This window comes from Fusarium solani (genome assembly GCF_023522795.1).
Source record: "Fusarium solani strain SB1 chromosome Unknown bctg00000012, whole genome shotgun sequence".
Lineage (NCBI taxonomy): Eukaryota > Fungi > Ascomycota > Sordariomycetes > Hypocreales > Nectriaceae > Fusarium > Fusarium solani.
In genome coordinates, this window is record NW_027072146.1 from 1,351,714 (window position 1) to 1,375,029 (window position 23,316).

A 23,316-nucleotide genomic window follows, 5' to 3' on the forward strand; every position below is an offset into this window, starting at 1 on the left:
CAATGATCAGAAAGATATATGCCTGCAAGATTGTACACAAATAGCTCATCAATTACTCCCATAATCCGGTCTCCCAACTGGTCTGAGCAGTTCCTCAAGCCCTACCCGCGCGGTCTTTTCTTCTCCTCCAAAGTATTACCAAGTCCAGATTCAACTACTATGGGCGCCAACGTCGATTGGACTGGCTTTTCTGCCTTTTCCAACACTCTCAGCGTTGCCTCTTTATCTACACAGCAAACAGGCCCTACCCTTCAAGCCAATGTTGCTGCTGCAGCCGCTAGGTTTCGCGACTGGATTGACGATGTCCGCAACAATCCTCAAGGACACGGTTTCTCCAACGCTCCAGTTAACTACGCTGGAGCTGTTGTGCGTCTCCTTAACACCTTCTTTCCCGCCAATGCTCGACCTGTCCTATTCAGCACAGGCAATCCACCGCCAGCCGTGGGAGGGCAGCCCATCATCCAACCTGTCATGGTTCCCTTTGGTGCAGCTCCAAACGTGCAGATGGGCATTGCCGACGGCGCGTCTGCCCTGGGCTATTTGTTCAGCGTCGTGTCATACCCTCAGAACCTACAACCTACCTGGCAGAACTACTTCCTTCCATTGACGGTGCTCTATGCCTGGTCTGTCTACTTGGCGTACATCAACTATGACCCGAACATGCCCCTAAACATCGACGCTGTTCCCAACATGTCATGCATCATGTACCTACCGCGCGGCAATGACCCTCCTTACTTCTTCTTGGGCCACACCAAAGCGAGGGCGGCTACCAACCCCAACGACTTTGCAAATGACAAGAGAGACAATATGAATTGTCTCCATTACCGCGGTGGCCAGATCCAGGCTGCCGCTCGCACAGGGGGCCGACCACCTCTGCCAAACCTCACAGCTGAAGTAATTCAGCAAATGAGGGTTTCATTCTTCGAGATTCTGCCAGGGGCAGTTGGATTCGATCCCATCGTGGAAGACTTTCGTAACCCAGTCTTCGATGCCTTTGCCAATGCACCCGGAGGAGCGACAGCCTTGAGAGATGTCCAGCAAGTACTGATGGACGAGATCAAGAATGAGTACGCGGCTCTTAACACGCCCATGACCTGGAAGCCCAACAATATTGCTTCCGCAAAACGATACTCATATACACGCACACAGAATGAGATGCAACCCGCGGTTGCCAATCTCATAACCGCGTATCTGGCCAACCAGAACACCCAGCAGCAGTGGATCGCTGTTCTTAAAGCTTACATCAGCCCAAGGATCGTTGTTCCCCCAATGCTGAATCTCAACCCCATATTTGTCCCCGACCAACTTGTGCCGGTCCCGCCTGTAGCCCAACAGACCATCACCGCGCTTGCTACTGCCTTTTACACTCAACACCAAGTAGCTTTGGACATTAAGGTGAGCAAGGTAGCTCAACTGTGCCAAGGCATTTCAACACCTGGCCTTGTTGGAGCAACTGATGTTGCTCGGGAGCAAAAGTGGATCAACAAATTCCGCAAAGACATCACGGATGACTATGGCAGATGTGCCGAGACCCTCCCTGCCTATGGTGTTTCGTAAGTCCAGTTTTCCCATGACGAGATGAATGAGCTTCTAGTTAACCACGAACAGGAACGTTTTCTACCCACAAACGTTTGTGACCGCCACCGCTGGTCCCAACGTAAGAGGATTCGCCCTCGAGACGAGAAAGGTGGGCCAAGGCGCGGCAGAACTGAATGCATTCGCCACCAACTTTGACACGAATGCCATGGATGGAATTTCTCAAACTCAAGGCTCTGTGTATCGTCTGCCTTGTGCTCAGTTCTGCGCGACCATGCTGGAACATGTTCAAATGCGTGACACAAACCAAAAGCGAGATGAGTATGACATCGACATGCGCGCTGTACCAAGAACAGTGGTGTTGCCTCCTGCTTAGTATCACAATACACAAACTGGGTCTTTGATGTCTAATCTTTGGCTGTGACATGAATCTAGGGTACAAAGAGCTTTGCCAGTCCCTCAGCGCTCACGTTTCCACCGCTCAGAATTATGCCCACATCCCATCCATTCTCTCCCGCCTCTCGTTCCACCATGGCCCTAAACTCCTCATTGAACAAGACAACAGCCAGCGGAACTGCAGCGCTGGGCTCCACGAAAAGCTTCACCCGTTCCAGAATAAGCCTCGTAGCTTCGAGAATCTGGTCCTCTGTCACAGCATACATGGCCTTGACGAGTTTTCTCTCGTATATGACACTCCAAGGGAGGGGTCCGACGACACCAATTAAGCCATCAGCGATGGTACTCGTCTTGACCTCTGTGATTCTTTCCCCTTTGATGAACCCGCGTCGTGCATCATCGGCGCCTTCAAATTCTGGCTCGCAACCAAACACACGAATCGGGGTGCCTTCGCAACTAAGCGCAGTCCCGGACAAGAGGCCCCCACCGCTGCAAGGCGCGATGATAGCGTCGAGGGCGGAACCGAGGTTTTCGGCTTGATGTTGGAGCTCGAGGCCAGCTGTGCCTGCGCCGAGCATGACGTCGGGATGGTTGAATGGAGGCACGAGCCGCGCACCAGTCTCAGCTGTGATCTTTGCTGCGGCTGCTTCTCTTCCAAACCTTTCACAAAGCGTAACCTTTGCTCCGTAACCCTTTGTGGCGGCGATCTTGTTGGGGCGGGTGCCGTCCGGCATCACAATGTAAGAGGGTATACCGCTCGCTTGGGCAGCCAGAGCAAGGGCCTGGGCATGGTTTCCTAGCCCGCGGATCAGCAAATGTGGCTTCTCTCATGTGAAGTAAATAATGTCCATACCCGCGCTAAACCCAACGACTCCCTTCTTCATCCCATCATCCGCGATCCAATCAGGGTCCTGCTTGAGCCTCTCAATTGCATGGAAAGCACCACGAGCCTTGAAGGCGCCCATGCGCTGCAAATTCTCACACTTGAACCAGAGTCAGATGACTGGTTTTGCAGGTCGAGCATTGCCTGGCAACTCCCTAGGAGTCGAGGCCATCCGGTTCAAGGTTTTATTGGTGAGAACGGGAGTTTCGTGAATCAGAGGCTTGGTGAGCTCGTGGGCCTTGAAAACTGATTCCCGAGTCAAGGGGAGGCATCTTGATAGGTCTGCCATGATGGATAACAACTTGAATGAACAATTAGAAACTGACGATTATCTCTAGAGTCATTGGTGAGGATATTCCAAAACCATAGGTGTTTTTGTAGTGAAGCACGATCAACATTGTGAGACGGCTACTATCTACCTGGTCGGCTATTAAAACTCATAGCCTTGGTTCACGGTTCGCTTTTCCGAGCCGGTCTATGTTGGTAATCGGCCTTCTACTGGTATGCCGGTAACCTCAACAGCGCGATATGAGGTTACGGATCGTCAACGAACACATCGGCGATGAAGGTTCATTTGCCGAATGCCAAGGAAACTAGCCCGAACCCCTCCCATATCAAGTCTCTGAAGCAGTCGAGCTAAGACGGTGAGTGATTCCCGCATCTTTCTTCTCACTGACAGAGTCCAAATCTTCAATAATAATAGACTCCATCATGTCCTCCAACGGAGACGCTGTCATCCTCCCCGCTGGGAGCGCCAAAGGCCTCGCCAACTACCCCCACGGGCGCATCATCCCTTCAGCCGGCTCCCGAACATTGTATATCTCGGGCACATCCTCCAGACTTGCAGACGGATCATTCGAGGGCTTTGAATCAAACAGCGACGGCACACCATCTTTCGACATTGGAAAGCAGACAGCCGCCATCCTGCGCAACATCGATGCCGTCGTCAAGCAGGCCACCAACGGCAAAGGCGGCTTACACAACATCATCGACGTCACGGTGTTTCTCACGGATATGGAGTATTATTCTGGGATGAACAAGGTGTGGAATGAGTTTTGGCCGAACTATGAGGAGGCACCTGCGAGGACAACGATTGCGGTCAAGGCTCTGCCCAGTCCCAAGATAGTTGTCGAGATGAAGTGCACAGCTGTGGTATAGTTACAGTATTTATCAGCAGATTGATAATGCCAAAAAAACGGACCAGTTGTGCAATCTCCACAGCTTTGAGTAGCTATAGTGCTGTGATGCTTCAATTCGCCTAGTCCCTTCCTCGGCATCCTCACAGTTGTTGCCGAATGCCGGCCAACGGTGACAACTTGCCGGATGGTATTGTTGACTTGCAATCTAGATTAATTACTGAGTAGAATCTACTGAAAAGTTCAACATTGTCGAGAGAGCGAAGACCATGTCAGGGATGAGCCAGCTGAGGCAAGGATACTGTAGTGGGAAGGCAAGCCATGCTTGACCTTTTGTTGGCGAAAGTCGCGCAATGAGGGAGGTTACCAGGCGTGACTGACCTGTCAAAAGTCAAGCTGAACATCCAAGGCGTTAGAAAATGCAATATTCCATAGTCAAATACAATGCCATGCTTGTTTACAGGAGAAAGAATGAGTCCAGCCGTCTGAGAGTGAAACATTGGAAGGGCGAGACAAGGTGAGTCACTCGGAGGAACAATAGTAATACAATGTCAAATATTTAATAAAGAATAATATCTAAAACGAATGTTTTACACACGCTCCCGGGTCATGTCGCATCAATAGTACAATAAACGAAAGCGTAAAGGGAGGCGCCGGTCCAGCCCAAAGGGCGCCCCCTTTTGTGGAATGCAGCCCGCATTCCTGTCAAACAATAGCCCACCAGTAACCCTTTTTTGTCTAGTACGGCTTTTGACCAACAATGTTTCCTGGTGGGGAATATCGAGCGACGGTGTACCAACCGCCCTTGCCATCGCTGACGGTCGCGATGCCGATTTTGACGCTGTTCTTCCACACACACTGAGCTGAGGGGGTGATTAGCGGGTGGGATAGCTTTGAAGAAGTGGTTGAAAACTTACTGTAGTGGCCGTACTCGGAAAACTTGCCCTTGGGAATAACCTCGTTCTTGTAGTTCTTTACCTCAGCGAGCCTACCCACACCTTGTTAGTGACGCTCCAGGCACGCATTACCGTCACTTACCAGCCCTGAGTTCCAGCAGTGATGGGGTTCTTGTATGTCCCACTCGACCTATAAAGTGTCAGCATGCCTGTGCAGTATCAACTTGTGATCAATCTCACCATCCGTATGCCAGATTCTCGCCCTGGTTAGGTCGGTCCTTGCTAGCCGAGTGCGCAAGCTTTCCACTCTTAGCAATCTTTTGAGCCCAAGCCTTGGCAGCAGCCTCGAGCTTGGTATCCCAGACAAGTGCCTTGACATTCTTCTTCTGCCGAGCCACCGTGTGCAAGCGTAAGCCCTCCTTCTGATCAGCCGTCAAGGCTCTGGGGAACAGGTTCGGCAGGCTTCGCTTGTCGGCATCGTTCTCAGGTGGGGGACGGTCGGGATAGTCGTGAACGCTCTTGTCGATGGGATCGATAAAGATCTTGAGCTTTGGTTCGTCAAAGTTTGGGTCTACGGTGACGTCGGCGTCTACTGTGGCCAATACTTCGGCATACACGGGCACGCCAATGTTGATGGTAGCAGTCGCCTCAGTGTCAGCGTCAAGGTCCAGAATTGCGCGGTCCTCAGCGGGGGCCGAGTTTGCGCCAGAGATGAGGTGGATCCCCATGATGATGAATGATTGAGCGGATATTGTTGAGAGGAGCATATTGATAGTTGCGCCTTTGGATGTTTGGGTGTCTCTCAGACAAAGAGATTGCCAGTGCTTGATTGCAGTCGATAATGTGTATTGCGTTGTTGCTGATGGGAGAAGATGGAATCCAGTGGTAATCAAGCGTTCTTTATATTCCTATCCGGCGTCAATATTCACCCTTCATCGACACCTTCCCGACAGACTATGACTCCTCATTTTCGATAGTTCTTGACGTCTCCGGGAGGGATTCCCCAAACTGTATTACGGATCCAGAACCCTCCGTGGGATCAACGTTCCTGGAAGACCCCTTGTCTCACCCGCCGCCAGCAACGTTGGAATGAGGGAGAGGGAGATCCACCCCTTGTCAACGTTGTCTACCCTGCGTCATTCCGCACCCTTTGTTTGCAGATCAATCAAGTTCTCCAGAGAGTTGGGAACTGTGATCTTCATTGTCGAGATTGTTCAATCTGTGGATAACATCCAACATGATGTAACAGCTGTCGCCGCCTGGTGTCATCACATCCGCCTCAGTCCTACCACCATCGCCACTCGTTGCACAAAAGGCTATTCAGAATTGTTTGAATTAAATGATTCTAAATTCCATGCATCAGCGTGACCAAGATGCGTGCGGATCACCTCAGCCCTACAGCATGCTGACCGTCCTCTGCATGTTGTCTCACATTTACATTGTTGCTGAAAGCATCCCCCATCTAGACCTCTAACCACGCACTGCCCCCAGCTTTCCCCATCTAGATCCTACCTAGAGCATCCTCTTCCGAAGCCACCCGCTCCTGATGCAAGGGCCAGGTGTCATCATCAGGACCCTGCCAAACTCTCTCGTGGTTTTACATTCCAAAGCGTTTCAGCCAGCCAATAAATTGGACAGCGCAAGCGTAACATCCGCATTTGACCCCATTTCTGAAACTTGCCGTTTCTGGTTTCAATAAATTCCAAGACAACTGCGCTAGGGACCAATCGGATGCATAACGGGGGCGTTGGAGGAATTGTGGCCTGGGGTTGGTTCAACGCAGATGCCCAGGAACAAGCGGCGTGATGGCCATCGCTAACTCTAATCAGATCACTTTGTTACTGGCTTGATGAGAGAGGCTTCAGCTTGGCTGTCCATTCATCATCAAGATGTTGGACTGGCCTCAGCTGCCCACTCTTGGCGCTACTTTCTCAGGATGGGTCCTCGACACCTTCAGAGCATCAGGAATGATGCAAAACCCAGAATCATGTTCATATGGACTAACCCAAAGAGCACTCGTTCGCCTTGAAAGCCGTTGACCGTAGATTGCCTGACGTACAAAACGTCTCTAGTACATGAACTAACAATAGTCACTTTAACGAGATCCGGGTATTCAGGCAACCAAGGCCCTCTATATGACGCCCAACGAGGATGACCTCATGCTCGACACTGCCATTGATCTGTCATATCGCCACCAGATATGACTATCCGGGCCTGCTACCACTTACGTGGACCCGGTCATGATCATGCAGATGATCGTTCCGTTTATGAGTGTTCGCCTTTGACGGGGCTTCCATCACATTTCTGCAACATCAATTCAGATTATGGTTACCTTCCGTCCAAGGTCCGATAAGCTTAAAGACTATGGCTTGCCCTCATCATCACTCAAGGATGTGGATTGGGGCGTCATCGGCATCCATCACTCAACGCCCCGCTTGATCAAGATCATGGTGACGTGGAGAACAGGTGGATGGGGTGAAACCCGGGAACTTCATTGACGAGGGGGCGATATGGCAAATCCCAAGCATTTTTCCGTAGGACAACACTTTTGACGTAAGGACAACAACCTCCAGAGGTATCTCTAACGTATGTCGTGATGGCCACTTCCACGCACCTTCTCACATCATCGACGTCCAAGTACGCGTTTAAAATGACACAGGCTGATGAGGCCACAAAACATAATTCGAGAAAGTGATTGAAAAACCACTAATTCAAATACGTAGGTAAACAGTCTAATTTCTTTTCCACTCCCCACCCCGATGCCCAAGTGATATCATACTCCTCAACAACGCCCCTCGTGACAAATGCCCACACACCCCACAATCTATCAAACTCCACTCAGAATCGCGGTAGGATGATGTTGGAAGTAAACCAAGAACACTCTGAATATTCATCGTCACGTGCAGGCAGCTCAAGCACCTCCTCCTTGGTCATGTTCCACACGCCACGCCACATCCCAACCATCTGCACAGCGGACTTGCGAAGTCTCCCCGCCCTGTGGCGCTTCGAGAGATCCCAGCCCGACTCTTTGTCGAACACGTGCTCTTGCTGAATTGCGAATCCAGGTGGGAGTTCTACCAGGTCCTCGCCTTTTTCCTTGTTGTGTACCTCGCACGGGCTAGTGAAGTTTGGTCGTAGGCCGTAGATGGGAAGATCCGTGATAGGCCAGTAATATTCGCGCTTGGTCTTGAGGATCTTCTTTTGAATTGCCTGGGGATCTAGAGGCGAGTTCCATTTGGAAAAGGTGACGGTATGGCTATTTTCGTTTGTGATCTCGACCCCCACAGTGGGAGGATCGAATTCTGTTTGGTAGATCCAGACATCTAGGTGCGGGATCGAGTCCCAAATGGTGACCTTGTTTTTGTAAAAAGTGTTCGGGTCGATGGGTTTAAGGCTGTATTCTAAAGCCATTGTTTCGGAGAAGAGAATGGCAGCGGCGCCCATGAATACCAGGGCCCGAAGGCTGGAACCAATCTGGGGGATCATGATTGAGTTGGGTAACTGAAGTTGTTGTGATGTTGACGAACGTGTCGACGGTGGTTGTAGTTGTAGTGATTGTTTTTGAAGGGGGAAGCAGCAGTGATGTTATCGAAAGTGATTGGGAAAGGGAAGAAGAGAAACACTGGTGGCAATGGGATGTGGTGCTATTTATATGTATCTGTTTAGCTATCCAGCGCCCAGGCAGAAGGAATAAGTAAACAAACAATTTATGATTACCGGTGTGGTCATGCATAGCGTTTCATGGGAAAGTAAACTGTATTTGCAAAAAGAACCGGCAAGTAACCTTAACAATGGTATACAAAACCTTGTTCAACCTATCAATATTCCCCCTGTCCTACGTAACCGATTTCCTGCCACACGAGCTTGAATCTCTCCAATAGTCCCATGTCGGGCATGAATGTCCTATCAAGAAGCTGAACCACTTCGGTCCATTTCGTCACTTGCATCGAGTCAAAAACCCTCTGCAATCTGTCAACGTACCAAGTCCTAGTCTCCATCGACTTTTCTGCTGCAACTGCCCCAACAAAAAACTGCCAGATAGTCGGCTCTACGGAGGAACACAATCTGGTGTGAGGCTGTGCCAGAGAATGCCTCAGCTCCTCAGAAAGAATACCAAAATCAGTGTCAGGCCTCGATAACCAAGAAAGCAACAAAAAGAGTTGCAGGGCGAAGCGAAGAGTGCGGATGTATTGGTCATCACTTCCCAACACGACCTCCACTTCAAGCCTCAGGCAGTCGACCTGATGTTCAATACTGAGGATTTCGTTTTTAGACGGAAATTTGGTTGCGTTAAACTCATCGAGTGCTTGGCGTAGCTGTCCTATCCCGCTAGTTATTCTGGAAACATCCATAGACGTTGGGTTATCCTCGTTCCGTAGGGCTTGCATAAGCTTTTCGTGGGAGCCGTTGGTAGACGTGATCGCTTGACCGATCGAGTCACTATCAATCAGTCAGTCAAATATCTATCTATGTCGGGGAAACGTCTTACTAGATGAGAAAGTCGGAGAACCATGATGGAACTCGAGTAATTCCCGCTGCTCGTCTCAGTCTGATCATCTGAGCCAAACCCTGGATATGCACGTCCAACGCTCTTTCATCACTCGCAAGCCGCTAATCAACAAATTGTGAGTAACCGCAGCAACAAAAACTCAATCTTGACCTCTCACCTCTGCAAAGGCCAACGTAAACACAGCCCCGAGTATGCCGTCCGACAAGCCGGCGGCTGTGTCGAGTCGTTTGTTGATCATGCTAATGGCCATGCACTTTCGCACATCGGCTTCTCGAGATTTCCATGGGTTTCTATGCCTGGGCGTGTACTTGAGACCAATAGCCATGGACGCCTCGATGAGAGCGGGCTCGGCAAGCAGCTGATCGACCCAGACCGTCTCCCTCTCGGAGCCGGGGAAGCCGTAGCCAGCGGGGAAGACGATGGGTCGGAACTCATAGAGCACTAGGCTTGTTAGTTGCATCCCTGAGGTGTGGTTCCAGGTTACTCACGGTAGCTAATCGAATTATGGGGGTCTCTGGAGTGTGTTGACAATAGCATGTCGGAGCTGGGGTCCAAGGGGGGTACACTCGGAGGTTGGGGAGTGGTTTCATTGCCAGACATGGGTTTCTCCGGTCGAGCTACCAGGTCTCTTTCATGTATCTCTTGACGCTTCTTTTGTTGTCTTTCCTTGACAAGCCTCTGTCTTCGCCGGGCAAAATTCGTCTTGGTGATGTGAGCCCTCATCTGCTTCGTCTCCACCGCCCCCAAACCAGGGGCATCACTAGTGTTGAGAAACGTCAACTGTAACGGCATGATTAAAGCTCCGGTCCAAGCAAGAACGTATTTAGCCCAGTTTGAGTGTGAATTCGGAAGAAAAGAAGGAGAGAATCGATCTCGAGGTCCAACACCTGGCTGACCAATGCCAGATACCGTGATCCCGAGATGACGGAGATGAAGTGCGGCCTTACCCTTTTAGGAAAATCAGATTGCTTGGCAACGGTGGAGCCTTGGAGAGGTCGGAGCGGGTCAACCCTGGACTATCACTGACTCCCGATTAGGAAAACAAGATGCTTCAATCATGGCCTATCATTCTGGAGGCGATCTTTCTATAATTTGCAAAGGCGTTATCCTTGCCCGAGAGTTGACTCCATGATATGCCGTCCTTCTTGTATCCGATTGGATGCCATTGATCTACCCCAGGCGTAAACATGTGTACCTCGTCACCTGTCCTAATTCCCAGGTCAGGGCTGATTAATAACCGAGCTCGCATATCAACGTTGATGAAACTATTCGACTAAATAGGAAAACAAGATTGCGGATAATTCGGGCTCACTCCAAAGCGATGTCCAAGTCTGACATGGCCAGGCTGGAATGGGTGTCTCTGTTGAAGTATAAAACCTCAACTTTGCTGCTTCATCTTTCCCTCCAGAACTATCACAGCTCATTCTACCTATCTCAAACTCATCAAAGTGCATCATTCACTCAGTATTGAACTCCATCATGTCTCGTTTTACTCCTCAGCTGGCCGGCGCTCACGTCCTCGTGACAGGTCGGTACCTCTCCGGCCATGCTGCAAACTCATAAGTCAATCTCACAATTATCTCTAGGCGGTCGTAAAGGCATTGGAAAAGTCATTACCGAGAGCTTCCTCGCCGAGGGAGCCAATGTGTCGTACTGTTCACGAAATGTCACCGGCGAAGAGTTTGCGACTTTCAAGGGTGCCACTGGGGGAGCACGTGCCGTTGGCACAAGTGTTGATATTGCCGACCCTGATTCTATCAAGGATTGGGTCGAAAATGCCGCCGAAACCTTCGGCAGGATCGACATTGTTGTTGCAAATGGTGAGCTTGACTGTGAACCTTCAATACTGAGTGTTGGGCTGACTTGTTTATAGCTTGCCCAAAGTACACCGACCCAGCTATCGAGGAGTGGCAAAAAAGTTTCCAAGCCGACGTGATTGGTCTCATTAGCCTCATTCATGCTGCAACTCCTCATCTGGAGAAGCGAGACGGTGCCGGCTCCATCATCGTCATCAGCTCCCTCGCCGGGTTTGAGGCGAAGTTCCCAGCACACACTGGCCCATACACGACATTGAAGCGAGCTCAGTCAACATTGGCCAAGGACTTTTCGCGTGTGCTTGGCCCCAAGGGCATCAGAATCAATTCGATTGTCCCAGGGACCATCGACCCTCCGGCGACAATCCGACCTGATGGGACTGAGGAGCCAAGCACCTTTCAGCAGATCATGACAGCCAACCCGGCCTTTCTCGAGAGCTTGCTACCAAGCATCACTCTGGGGAAGATTGGTCAAGGTCAGGATGTTGCCAATGCTGCGGTATTCCTTGGTAGCCGACTTTCGAGCTACATCACGGGTACCGACTTGATCATTGACGGGGGCATGTCCACTGCGCTTTGAAGGGGATTTCATCTAGATAAGCTTCGAGTTCATAGATATGGCTAGGTTTGCTTTTTTTAAGCAACTGAATTCATTTCCTATAACCAACAGAGAAGTCGCATAGGTCGAATGTGCATATTTCTTCTTGTCCAATTTGCTGCAGCGTGGCCGCCAAATATGCGATAGGTTTCTTGATCCCTTTTCACATGTTTGCATTCCTACTTTGGTCGGCTTGAGTACACATATCAACGGTAACACAGCGACCAGCCTCTCCATTCCTATTATTGCTGTGCAACCTACTGCAAAGAGCGAATGATTGTCTCTAATTCTCATCCAGGTATCAACAATATGCAAGTCATTTAGTCTCGGTGTATGCGACTAAGCGACCTCACAGCTGAGTCGTACAATTAGAGTCGAAACACGCAACGTCAGGCATGTATGGTGTTGATGTCCAACGCAAAGTTAGTGTCTGGCAACACGAGGTCCGTGGCTCGGAATTTCTGGGTCAGCCAATGCCGGGATATCCGAAGCAACGCTTGGCATGGACAGGTAACAAAGACACAACATTCGACAAACAAGATATAAACATAAGCCCAGACGCATACGATGGCGTCAAATAGAAAACAACGATGACGAGACAGGAAAAGCATCGCTCGCAGCATCAAGCCGTGGTGAAACACAAACACGACAGCAGTCTCGCATCTTGGCAAAGTCATTGGCCTGTGCTAGACATCCCTGACGCACTGCCCCATGGCGCCAAGCGTGGCAGTTGAGACGCCAAGACGTTGGCAACCAGACCTGAAAGGCACAAGCAGCGTCTCGTCCTACGCGGTCAAACGCGAGCGATACGTGGCATCACTCGAGATGACTGAGGCTGTGCTGGGTGGGTGGCGTGGACGGCATTGCCACGGCGGCCTCCGCCCCTCTGATTGGGCATCAAGGGTATGATGGAGACGGTCCACAGGGATGGCGGTGCAGGGACTGCTTAGTCGACCGCTTGTTTGTACGTACATAGTATGTTTGTTGATATATTTAACCTAGGACCCCGTCTTTCTGAGAGGGGTTCTCAACTTTACTTTCTAGACACAATCTACGATACCAAGAACCATCATGAGCTACAACGACGACCGTCAGGGCTACCAGCAGGGTGGCAACTACCAGGGTGGTAACTACCAAGGCGGTTACCAGCAGGGCGGATATGGCGGTGACGACCGTCAACAAGGTGGTTACCAACAGGGAGGATACGGCGATGACCGCCAGCAGGGCGGATATCAGCAGGGGGGTTATGGTGGTGACCGTCAACAAGGCGGCTATCAGCAAGGTGGCTATCAACAGGGCGGTGGTCCTGGTGGTGGTCTTGCAGACACCTACTTCTCCGAGAACCAGCAGCACCAGGGACCTCCAGGATACGGCAACCAAGGTCCTCCACCCTACAACCAAGGCCAGGGTCAATTCGGTGGCCCAGGCGGTCCTGATGGCCCAGACGGCGAGCGCGGCGTGATGGGTGCTCTCGCTGGCGGTGCTGCCGGTGGCTTCGGCGGCTACAAGCTCGGCGGCAAGACCGGACACACTAAGACAGCTGCCGTCGTCGGTGCCCTTGCCGGTGCCTTTGGTGGCCACAAGCTTCAGGATGCCGCCGAGGACTGGAAGGATGACAGAGATGAGAAGAAGGAAGAGGAGAAGCGACGAGAGGAAGAAGAGAAGCGACGAAGGGAGGAAGAGAAGCGCAGGAGAGAGGACGACAGGTACAGGAGGGACGATGAAGGAAAGCATAGACGTCGTCGTGGATCTCACTCCAGCTCGAGCTCCGACTCGGACTCTGACTCGGGCAAGGGCAGACGTCGCCGTGGAAATTATGCCGGCAACTTCACTGCCTCTTCCAGGGACATTCGTCTCGATACTCACGGCGACTACATTCTCAGCGCTTCATGCGGACGTGGCGATGGCTCTCGCAGCCACAGCTCCATCTCCCTCAACAGAGTCCTCGAGAACCACCGCGGCAGCTTCCGCTGGGTCGACAGCGGAAAGCGTGGCGGAAGCAACACCGTCACTGTCCAACACGGCGACACCCTCCGCACCATCGCCGCCCGCTTCAACTGCTCCTTTGACGAGATTGCCCGCCACAACAACATCAACAACCCAGACCTCATCTACCCGGGCCAGACGCTCCAAGTCCCAGGCGGTGGCAGCTCTGGTGGGTACGGCAACTTTGGTGATTCGGCGCGCAACGTGCGTCTTGTTGATGGAGGTCAGAAGCTGGAGGCTGAGCTGTCCCACAATGGGGAGTGGTGCTTCAGCTCGATTGTGCTGGATGAACGGATAGAGAACAACCATGGTGAGCTGAGGCTCATCTAGGATGGCTAGGATGATTCGAGCGGGTTGGGCAGATTGAAATTTTCCTTGATTTTTGCAGCTCTTTCTTATGCTTTCCTCCACTCGCCGGTCCTTTGTCTAGGGATCGAAGAAAAGCGGTTTTCCTAGCATACAAAAATATCAGAATGTCATGCCTAAATCTACATGTTGCTCAACTATTGTTCAGCCCGTTTACTGTTCCTCATTCTCATATGGTCACCTCTTTGGTACCTCGCAACAAGCTGGGTACGCGTCCTTCTGCTAGAGTGCTATCTAAGACACTATGAAAGCTAGCGTCATCACGTTAATGCCTTACCGCGTTTTAGAGTTTGCAGTTAGAGGATACCTAATTATAGCTAAATCGGTCTATGGCCACGTTTCGACTTCGCCAATGCCAAGTTGAGGCCCTGGCCCTGGTCCAAAGCTGAGTGATGGCTCAGCCCTGACTGGCGAAAGCTTAAACTTCTTTCCACCAGGTTCCGTGACATCCTGAGATGCAAACTCTCTCCGCTCTTGGCAGGGGTCTAATTCAATGTCACACACGAGCGTCCAACGAGGCCGAGCAAGGAACTCACTAGCCATGTCTGGTAAAGGGCTGTTTCAAATGCATGGCTGCGGGGTAGAGCTGCCGGATCTCCCGACGAAATTGTTGGGATGTTTCTCTTCGTCCTCTCACCATAAGAGCGGTCGGAGGATCTTACCCAATGTCTACAGCACGATCCCCCCTTTGAAGATTTCTGACAGCAATTGACGCATGAGAAAGACCAGATGTTAGAAGATGTCAATTACCTAATTCCAGACCTCTACCGAGCCTTCTCAATGCAATTCACCAGCTGAAAGTCCATCCCCTGATGCTGTAGGGTAACTTATCCTCTACACGATCAGCCCCATGATCTGCGAATCAGACCACCCGATAAGAACACGAGGGCCCCTTTAATTAGTAGTACGACTTTATGATTGGGAGTACTACCAACAAAAGGTCCACTGATAAACACGCTCGTCAGCAGAGCATCATGGCCGACAGTCAGAGTCTGCGTCCTCTCCTTTTGCTTCCTTTCACGATTTTTCAAGATGAATTCGGGTCTTCGTTGCTCAGGGCTGTCTTCTGTCTTTAAATTCTTCTGTGTCTTTGTTCTCGTCACTTTGATACTGGTTCTGACTGGTCAATATGAGTCCGTTCTTGAACCGCCAAGGGTCCCACAGCCCACGATTAGCGCAGTATCAGACCAAGAAAACGCCTACGTCTTTTACGCGACGGACAACACCTACGCGTGCTCAGTTTTGGTCAATGTTCATATTCTGAGAAAAACACACGAGACGAAAAGACGAATTATTGTTCTAATCTCCAAAGATGTCTCATCCAAATACCATTCTTCGTTCAAGTCCCTCAGCGCAGAGGTCATCCAGCGGAAGCCCATGGGGCTCCATCCCGAAGCGAACAAAGATTATAAAAATTCGCTACTCAAACTTGAAGCTTTCAGGCTGTCCGAGATTGACCCTAGCCTAAAGCGCCTTCTGGTAGTTGAGGGTGATCAACTCATCTTGAAAGATCTCGACCACTTGTTCGACCTGCCCCCAGCAGACATTTACGCCCCAAGAGCCTACTGGGCCCGAGACGAGCTCTTCAGCAGTACCCTTATGCTTATCCAGCCAACACCGGAAATGTGGAATGACATCAAGGAGATGGTTCCGAATCTGCAACCGAACCAGCTGGAGATGGATGTCATCAACGATATCTTCTCAGGAAAAGCTGCTCCAATCCCCGAGTCATACGTGGTACTGAACAGTCACTGGTCGGAGTGGACCCTTCCCCCATGGTTCACACCTAGTGCTTCTGTCACTACATCAGAAGCAGCTGGGGTAACACCAACACCCTCGGCGAAACCGTCCAACGAGGAGTTGGACGAGCTGTCTCTCCAGGCTCACATTGTTCATTTCAGTGCTGAGATTGGAAAGCCGTGGGATTACGATGTATGGCAGGTTGGGGAGTTGGAATTCAATGCGCATCAAGTGTTGCTTCTTCAGTGGCAGGAATGGAGGGTAAGGGCTCTGGCCCTGTGTCCGGTGGGGGTAATTGATCATGTCTGACCGGAAGTCGTAATGAAATGGATGTAAAGGGAACGTACTGTAAAAAATGTAATTGTAATGAAAAGTGTATGAATAGTTTCTTCGAAGAGCTGGACCTTGTGTCACCTCATCATCGGGACCCGTGCGTGTCTTGATCGATCTGCTTTGTGCGACTAGATTGAGAGGAAAGTCGTGAAACTGAACAACCCCTGCGTAAGCAAATGACCATCCAACGTTGTGACCGCTGAGCAGCTTCGCCCTTGACTGAATCCAGCACGCTTGGTTGCATGACGAGGTCCTCACCTGTGTTTGCAGGGATACACTCCCTTCAAAACACTGTTGCTGGCTCGTCCCCATGTCAAGCGGGGTAATGCGAGTGACTGCCGAATGTTACCCCCATATTCCACGACCTTGCTATTGACAACTCGTAGTGCCAAGTGCCTCGCTTATTAGACCGACAATTGCTTGTCTTCAAAAGAGGAGTATTGGATGCTGAGTAATCGGACCATCTCCATCCAGCTTCCACGATTGGTATCTTCCTTTGCTCCGATGACGTGCGGAGGTGGAGTTTGAACCTCACCCCCGCTATATAAACCATTAAAAGCCTCACGTAACGTTGCCCTCGATCCTTCTTCCTCAGAATCATCCAATCACTATCTTACTCGAGAATTATCAAGTCGGACCAGCACTAGTCGCAAAACCTATCCAAAATGGCTCAAGTCCTGGTTGTCTATCCTTCTGGTCCGTCGTTTGACCATGACTACTACATCAAGACCCACATGCCCCTCGTCGAGGCGTAAGTGATCCCTGAGCTTCAAGGAGAATCGAGAACTGACAAATCGTGGTAGCTCTTGGGGCTCTCTTGGTCTTCTGAGCTGGGAGATCCTCAACTTCCCCGCCGATGCTCCTTACCAGGTCCAGGCTACGCTGAAGTGGAAGAGCATCGCCGACTTTGAGGCTGCCGCTGCCTCCCCCGCAGCTGAGAAGGTTTTTGGGGACATCAAGAACTTTACTTCTGCTGAGCCTATTCTTCTCAAGGGCGATGTCGTTGCCTCTCAGTCTCTGGCTTGAAGACTTTTTGATAGATATGAATAATGACAACGTTATATGTTGAGAACTATGTTCTGTACCAACGAACCTGACCATCTTGGCCTAAAGGAAGGAGAGAAGAATCGCTGAATCCACCAAAACAATGAAGACGACGGCCTTTACTTGCTAACTCCTATCTCCTAAATCTGAATTAGGGCTAAACTGAACGTTAATGCCGCCGTAAGAATGATGGCCGGCACAAAGGCATTCTGCAAGTCCGTGGAGTTGACGTTGACCAACCAAAGAGCCACAAAGATGAAGTTGAAGACAAGGCAGAAAATCATCCAATACAGCAACCTCCGCTGCGAGAAACCCATCTTGGCATGCAGTCCCCAGCCGATCTGACCCATCTCCTTGACCAAGGGGGAGGGTTCAGCTTCTTGGGTAGCATCGAGATAATGGTCTTCTCGCCTTTCCCTTTGCTTGGATACATCAGCCCACACACCATCTGCTTTCTTGCGGCTCTCATTTGAACATCATGCGGTTGAGGGACGGCGTGTGTATAGCCTTGAGCCGTACTAGGAGGAAGAAGCCCGGTTTTCATGGGGTCGACCTCGCTGTCATCGCGCCGCACAATACAGAACTAGATTACTTGTCAGCATTCGATATTTATCCTAGCTGTCATCGCCCCGGCTGGTTTACCTGGATGAACTCCACTTCAGTGCATCTCTTCCAAGAAAATAGCCACCCAAGCCAGCCACGGGCCGAATTGATGGCCTTGTTCACATGCCGATACAACTCTTCGTCGTCCACCAAGCTCTCCGAGTTGAGTATTGGAAACAGGTGATTTTCCGTTGGTTCGGTAAACGTCTTTTCGACACACCAATAAATGTCTCTCGAGGGGCCTGGAGCCGGCGTTGCTGTGGAAGATTGAACAGTGCCACCTGCGAGAGCGATGTTGCCAAGTGGAGACTGGCCACTGATACCTCCAGGTTGTCCAACAGTGTTTGATGACATATTTGTAGGTGAAGGGTTTGATGAATTGGACTGCTGGTTGGTAACGGGGAGGAGAGGGTGGCTGTTGGTGATTCTCGGCAAGCACACTGGCTTATAGCTCCTGAGCTCGTCTCGAGACAGCGGCATGCAGAGCTCACTTCCTTGCCACTTACCACCAGAAATATCTTATCAGTACTAATTCTTTCCACGGGCACTGGACACTCACCTCCCATGTCATCAGGAACTCATCAGGTCTGAGATTTGGTCGTGGGTTGGGAAAAAGCCCCAATCGATCGGTCGCCCGAACCATTCCTGAATCCTGAACTGCACGATTTCAACTTGGGAGAGAGGACTAGTTTGATCCGCAGGTGTGAATCTTGCTAGCCTCGAGCCGTCGTCGTACTTGATGTTGGGAAAATCGGCCTAGATGAAGAATGTGAGCTACAACCAGTGGTATGTGAAGAGGGCTTTGGAGCTTAGAAAAAATATGCTCACCTCGACTAGTGCTTGACACACTTCTTCTATCGTGGGTCTTTGGGCAGACTTGGCTAGCATTCCGGCAAGGATAGGTTCAAGGTGTTTGGCTCGCATATCCTTACGAGCCATAACATCAAGCCAGTTTATGACATGGATCTTTACCTTTGCACCACGATCAAAGCGAGTGTTGTTGGGCCTGTCAGAAAACACATTGCCTCCATCGGTTCTGATGGAATCTCGAAAATCGACGACACCTTCCGATCCCCCACACACTAGAAACGCCAACATCTCGATAAAGACGTACCCGAGCTTCCAGATGTCATCGGCCAGCATTTCTGTGGCGGATGGAGCATGAAGCCTCTCAGAACTTGGAGTACGGGATTGAATGTCCGGCGAAGGCCTTCGAAACCCGGGGGAGTCGTAAGGCTGGGCAACACTTCCAGCTTTCCAAATGAATTCTTTACGGAGATCAGTTGATAGCCCAAAGCCTGTCAGCTTCAGCATAAGGGTTCCTCCAGGTTCCGGATCCTCGTGGATGAAGATATTAGAGGGTTTGATGTCGCGATGAGCCACCTGAATCGAGGAATGGAGGTAGGCCACTGCACTCGAGAGTCCAGCAAACTGGCCCCAGAGCGATTTTTGGGCGCGTGTCTGAAGCCCAACATCTTTGTCGTACCTTCCTAGAAACAACTGGCTGAGATTTCCCAATGCAAGAGGAAACAAGAAGTTCAAGTATTGACTTCCGTTCTCCTCGCATCTAAAGACGGAGAGCGTCTCGACCACATGGGGATGATCAAGGTTCTTGACGAGCTCTAAGGACTGATACTCGGCCCAAAATTTATCAAGAGCAGTATGTCTGTGTAGTCTTTTGACCGAAAACTGTTCATTCGAGGATATTAGCGTTAGGAATTCCGTGGGGTTAATTAGGTAGGCACCTTTTGAACGCCCCTCTCTTCCCTTGGCTGATCAGGCTGATCGGGCCGATCTACAGACCATCGAATGCGACCCGTAACGTCAAACATAGTGTATGTCTCACCAACCTCCCGCGGGACCGAATACAGACCATTTCGTATCTTGTCTCCCTCCTTGTATTTGTCAAATCGCTCCAATTTGAGGTAGCCTTGCTTGGCCGACTTCAACCCCATGTTGAGGTCTACTAGCGCGATTTCTTGGGAATCTGGTTGGAACAACGGGATCTCGTTGACATCGGGCGTGTCAAGTTCTGCAGGTATCTCTAATGTCTCTTTGTCCTTGTACTCATCTGAAATGTCTGCCTCAACGGGGGATATTGCAGGCTGTTGGACCCTGGGGGGGTTGTTGGCCGACCCAGGAGCCGGAGTTGTTGGCTGATCTTGTAGAGGCTCGTGGGGCCTGCGGAAAGTTTTGCTCTCATCTTCAATGTCTGCTTCAACGGGAGATATTGCAAGCTCTTGGGCCCAGGGGTGCTTGATGGGCCACTTAGGAGTTGGACTTCTTGGATGATCGTGGAAATAATCCATCGTTCGTCCCTCATCAACTCGTAACATCGGGCCGTGCGTGGATGCTGCTTGAAGTGGTGACCATGAAGGACCGGTGACAGCTTCCCGCTGCACCGTTTCGATCAACCGGTTTGCGCGTCTAATGAGCATGTTTGTAGTTAGCCGAGAATTTGCTTTCCTCAACATGTCTTCTAAAATGAAACGACTCATCATCTCGGAGATGCTGTCGTTCTCTCGTTTCTGTTGTAGAACCTTGTCATGAAACTCCTTGACGGCCGCCAGAACGTCTTCACCATCATGAAAGCAGGCCTCGAATTCCTTGTTGTTGATGTAACCCAGTCGCTTGATAGCCTCTTTCCGGTACACCTGGTATCGATCTCGGCCGGGCTCTCCAGAGATAGACCAGACGAGAACCTCGCTGTAGACAGCCCCGAGAGCCCATACATCAACATTGGTCCCTACTTCAGACCTCACCTCAACTTGGACTGGATAATTGGAATAGCATTCCGGGGCGCCTATGTTGTGATGCGTTTAGCGACCCGAGTTTCCCTTGGGGACGACTGCCAATTTTCACTACTCACTATACATGAGGTTGCCCTCGTTCTGAATTTTGAAACGTCCATCAGGTATCAAACCTCCCCCTGGCCTCAGCCAAACGGAGATCGGCAAGCTTGAACCGAACATCGAACCTCGAGCTTTCCCGCGGTGGATCGTTTGGTGGATGGGGGAAGACTAGGATGTTGGCTGGTTGAATGTCCCAATAGACCCTGCTTGTGGTTAACGCATTGGTGAACACCCTCCCAGACTCTCCATCACCCCCTGGCCTGCCGAGGGTATGAATCACGTGTAATCCTGACACGAGCTTCAACAACTCGCGCCAGAGCATTTCAAATTCCTCTGTCGTGACGGGAGGTAAGGTGTTCCTGAAAAAGTCCAGAAGAGAGCCCATGGCGGCGTACTCGAGGATTATGATGCGCGTATCATTTTCCTCCCAAGAGAAAGAGCCGTAGTGTTTGCTGATGAGACTTTCAATCTTAGGATTCGCAGGCAGTCTTGCATAGAGCTCTGCTTCAGCCTTATATTGGCTTTTCATCTCAGGGCCCTTGAAAATCTTGAAGACCAAAGTAGTGTCCTATACCATGTAAGTTAGCTCATGTATTTCCAACGGACCAAAAACGTACATGCGTCATCGTATTGCACTCGGGGTGAATCTGGACTTTTTCGTAAGATGGACCATTGCCAGCCCAGGCATGGTCTCCGAGCGATTCACCATATGTCACGGGTAGTATTTGTCGGGTATGCAACTCCCTCTTGAAGATCAACTCCTTGCTAAACTCCAGGGGGCAGAACATCCACTGCTCGTCCCAAAAATCCCGAAGAGGTGTCTTCCATTCGAAAGAAGGATCCAAAATGGGCAAGTCGAAGTCGTCTCGGTTCCTGTTCGTAAAGAGTGTGATTTTCTGTGTCTGACCGACATAAACCAACGTTGAGAAGATGCGTAGGAATCTTGTAACAATCTGGGCCGCATTTTCCATTATACCGCAATAATCGAGAGCCTCCCGGACTTCCTCGATGTCCCAATATAATTCAAGTAGAGAAGGGGGAACATAAGGACGTTCTTGGTTGTGGCCATCCACACCGGTCTTCTGATTATCGTGTACCCATTCACGAAAGTGAACGGTATGTCCGTTCTTCATATCGACGGAGCCACTCATCTTGGCTCTGCAAGAAACATGCCGCGGGAGATGAATACGAATAGACTTAGAAAATGAACATGATGTGGAGTTGGAAGGGTTTCGCTGTGACCTGGGAGGAAGACGGTATGGGCGGGGCAAGCGATCGGCAGAAGACAAAGGAACGAAGAAGTGCTTTGGTCAGGTTCGCAAATCTCGAGAAACCCTTGTATTTTACCAGAATGGATTATTCAGCTACACCACGCCTGCTGCCTCGTCTACATCTTTGAGGGCCGCGGCTCATCTAGGCGCCCGAGCTGGTTGACCCCCTCACGCGGGGAATCACCGGAGCCCAATGCCTTGAGCTAAGTCTGCCTTGGGCGTGTTGGCTGGCTGCCTTGCCGCAGGTCTCAGACTCAAGGCGGTTAAAGCATTGTGACAATTGTGATTGACGAGGAGAACTCGCATGGAACACCCTTATTACTGTAGGTGCGGAGGAGCTTGGGCCCTTCTTTGCACTGAAACGAAGTTTTGCAGATAATGAACATGAATCTTTGGAACAAAGTGTTCGCTGAAACTTCTGAGCATCCAGGCTCATTACCAGTCACTTGCACCATATCTAGTCCAGTCCGCCCGCGACGTCCCCTCGGAAGCCAATCTCGCAGACCGACCCACAGGATGAAAGTAGAGAACATCAAAGGCAGACTTATTGAGAGGAACAGTTCAAAGGCGTGCGGGTGCAGAATCACAGCCTCCTTAAGGTACCCAGCATCCTCGTTTATCTCGACTAGCCCGTTTTGAAAGAATGTCTGGATAAGAGTATTAGTACCTACAAGTACTTTCGAGTGATTCAATGGTTCGTAGGGATTCTCACATCTAAAGTTATAGCAGCGAGGTATGCAAGTTTTACGCAGTTTATGACTTGCATCGAGATGCTCTCCATTTCCGTTTAAAGGGGATGCCTCCCCTCTTATCAGATTGTGCTTGCGAGCTCTCAGCGAGAATGCGTCCGATCTGCAAGTTGCGGTATTGCAATATGGCGTTAAACTAGAGTGGCAATATGTTAGCGCATAAGCTGCCAACGGAGGCTGCAATGTATCACCAGTGCTTTGCCTTCCTGTAACCATGCCATCAACGATTTGACCTGACTGGCTCGGATTTGGAGATTCCTTCTGACGCGATGAATACGCCGAATGAAAGACGCCAGCTCTTTCTGGCAGTTTTCCCTGATCTCCCGAGGGAACCCGTCCCTGTCCCATAGATCTTGGTAGTTCTCTGCAATGTCGTGCAGTGTTTGGTCGTTGAGATCAATGACCAATCGAAAGCTTTCTAGGAACTCACCAAAGTAGTGAAGCTGCTGTACCTCTTCGAAAGAGAATATGTCAAGGACCATGAGTCTATCAATCTGGTCCCGGTCTTCTGTTCTGGCCTCTCTCAGCAATCGAGTCAGTGAATGGGTTGAGAGAACGGCAGCCTTTTTAGCTGCGTCGGCATCTGGATTGCCCAGCCTGAAC

At 50.7% G+C, this 23,316-nt stretch overlaps 10 protein-coding genes across 10 annotated transcripts; 6 read left to right on the forward strand and 4 right to left on the reverse strand.

Annotated features, from left to right (window-relative positions):
* Nucleotides 1-159: 159 nt before the first annotated feature.
* On the forward strand, nucleotides 160-1,912 carry MRS44_016443 (uncharacterized protein; the record flags this gene model as incomplete). The annotated part of the gene is made up of 2 exons (XM_046273977.1): nucleotides 160-1,553; nucleotides 1,609-1,912. 2 exons carry the CDS (start codon nucleotides 160-162, stop codon nucleotides 1,910-1,912), a joined length of 1,698 nt encoding a protein of 565 aa, XP_046130977.1.
* A 55-nt stretch (nucleotides 1,913-1,967) lies between these two features.
* MRS44_016444 (uncharacterized protein) lies at nucleotides 1,968-3,104 on the reverse strand (the record flags this gene model as incomplete). Its single annotated transcript, XM_065618032.1, has 3 exons — nucleotides 1,968-2,728; nucleotides 2,786-2,915; nucleotides 3,015-3,104. The coding sequence occupies 3 exons, from the start codon at nucleotides 3,102-3,104 to the stop codon at nucleotides 1,968-1,970; spliced, it is 981 nt and encodes a 326-aa protein (XP_065474104.1).
* A 422-nt stretch (nucleotides 3,105-3,526) lies between these two features.
* Nucleotides 3,527-3,973, forward strand: MRS44_016445 (uncharacterized protein; the record flags this gene model as incomplete). The annotated part of the gene is made up of 1 exon (XM_046279548.2): nucleotides 3,527-3,973. The coding sequence occupies one exon, from the start codon at nucleotides 3,527-3,529 to the stop codon at nucleotides 3,971-3,973; it is 447 nt and encodes a 148-aa protein (XP_046130975.2).
* A 716-nt stretch (nucleotides 3,974-4,689) lies between these two features.
* On the reverse strand, nucleotides 4,690-5,614 carry MRS44_016446 (uncharacterized protein; the record flags this gene model as incomplete). The annotated part of the gene is made up of 4 exons (XM_046281356.2): nucleotides 4,690-4,814; nucleotides 4,869-4,939; nucleotides 4,990-5,037; nucleotides 5,088-5,614. 4 exons carry the CDS (start codon nucleotides 5,612-5,614, stop codon nucleotides 4,690-4,692), a joined length of 771 nt encoding a protein of 256 aa, XP_046130974.2.
* A 2,071-nt stretch (nucleotides 5,615-7,685) lies between these two features.
* Nucleotides 7,686-10,149, reverse strand: MRS44_016447 (uncharacterized protein; the record flags this gene model as incomplete). The annotated part of the gene is made up of 5 exons (XM_065618033.1): nucleotides 7,686-8,348; nucleotides 8,687-9,287; nucleotides 9,337-9,458; nucleotides 9,515-9,798; nucleotides 9,846-10,149. 5 exons carry the CDS (start codon nucleotides 10,147-10,149, stop codon nucleotides 7,686-7,688), a joined length of 1,974 nt encoding a protein of 657 aa, XP_065474105.1.
* Nucleotides 10,150-10,836: 687 nt separating this feature from the next.
* Nucleotides 10,837-11,751, forward strand: MRS44_016448 (uncharacterized protein; the record flags this gene model as incomplete). Its single annotated transcript, XM_046281355.1, has 3 exons — nucleotides 10,837-10,885; nucleotides 10,944-11,177; nucleotides 11,231-11,751. The coding sequence occupies 3 exons, from the start codon at nucleotides 10,837-10,839 to the stop codon at nucleotides 11,749-11,751; spliced, it is 804 nt and encodes a 267-aa protein (XP_046130971.1).
* A 1,089-nt stretch (nucleotides 11,752-12,840) lies between these two features.
* MRS44_016449 (uncharacterized protein) lies at nucleotides 12,841-14,085 on the forward strand (the record flags this gene model as incomplete). The annotated part of the gene is made up of 1 exon (XM_046276711.2): nucleotides 12,841-14,085. One exon carries the CDS (start codon nucleotides 12,841-12,843, stop codon nucleotides 14,083-14,085), a length of 1,245 nt encoding a protein of 414 aa, XP_046130970.1.
* Nucleotides 14,086-15,153: 1,068 nt separating this feature from the next.
* MRS44_016450 (uncharacterized protein) lies at nucleotides 15,154-16,170 on the forward strand (the record flags this gene model as incomplete). Its single annotated transcript, XM_046276710.2, has 1 exon — nucleotides 15,154-16,170. The coding sequence occupies one exon, from the start codon at nucleotides 15,154-15,156 to the stop codon at nucleotides 16,168-16,170; it is 1,017 nt and encodes a 338-aa protein (XP_046130969.1).
* A 689-nt stretch (nucleotides 16,171-16,859) lies between these two features.
* On the forward strand, nucleotides 16,860-17,220 carry MRS44_016451 (uncharacterized protein; the record flags this gene model as incomplete). Its single annotated transcript, XM_046279547.2, has 2 exons — nucleotides 16,860-16,945; nucleotides 16,998-17,220. The coding sequence occupies 2 exons, from the start codon at nucleotides 16,860-16,862 to the stop codon at nucleotides 17,218-17,220; spliced, it is 309 nt and encodes a 102-aa protein (XP_046130968.1).
* A 158-nt stretch (nucleotides 17,221-17,378) lies between these two features.
* On the reverse strand, nucleotides 17,379-21,844 carry MRS44_016452 (uncharacterized protein; the record flags this gene model as incomplete). Its single annotated transcript, XM_065618034.1, has 8 exons — nucleotides 17,379-17,686; nucleotides 17,758-17,821; nucleotides 17,881-18,256; nucleotides 18,482-18,597; nucleotides 18,670-19,530; nucleotides 19,587-20,614; nucleotides 20,946-21,261; nucleotides 21,311-21,844. 8 exons carry the CDS (start codon nucleotides 21,842-21,844, stop codon nucleotides 17,379-17,381), a joined length of 3,603 nt encoding a protein of 1,200 aa, XP_065474106.1.
* Nucleotides 21,845-23,316: the final 1,472 nt, after the last annotated feature.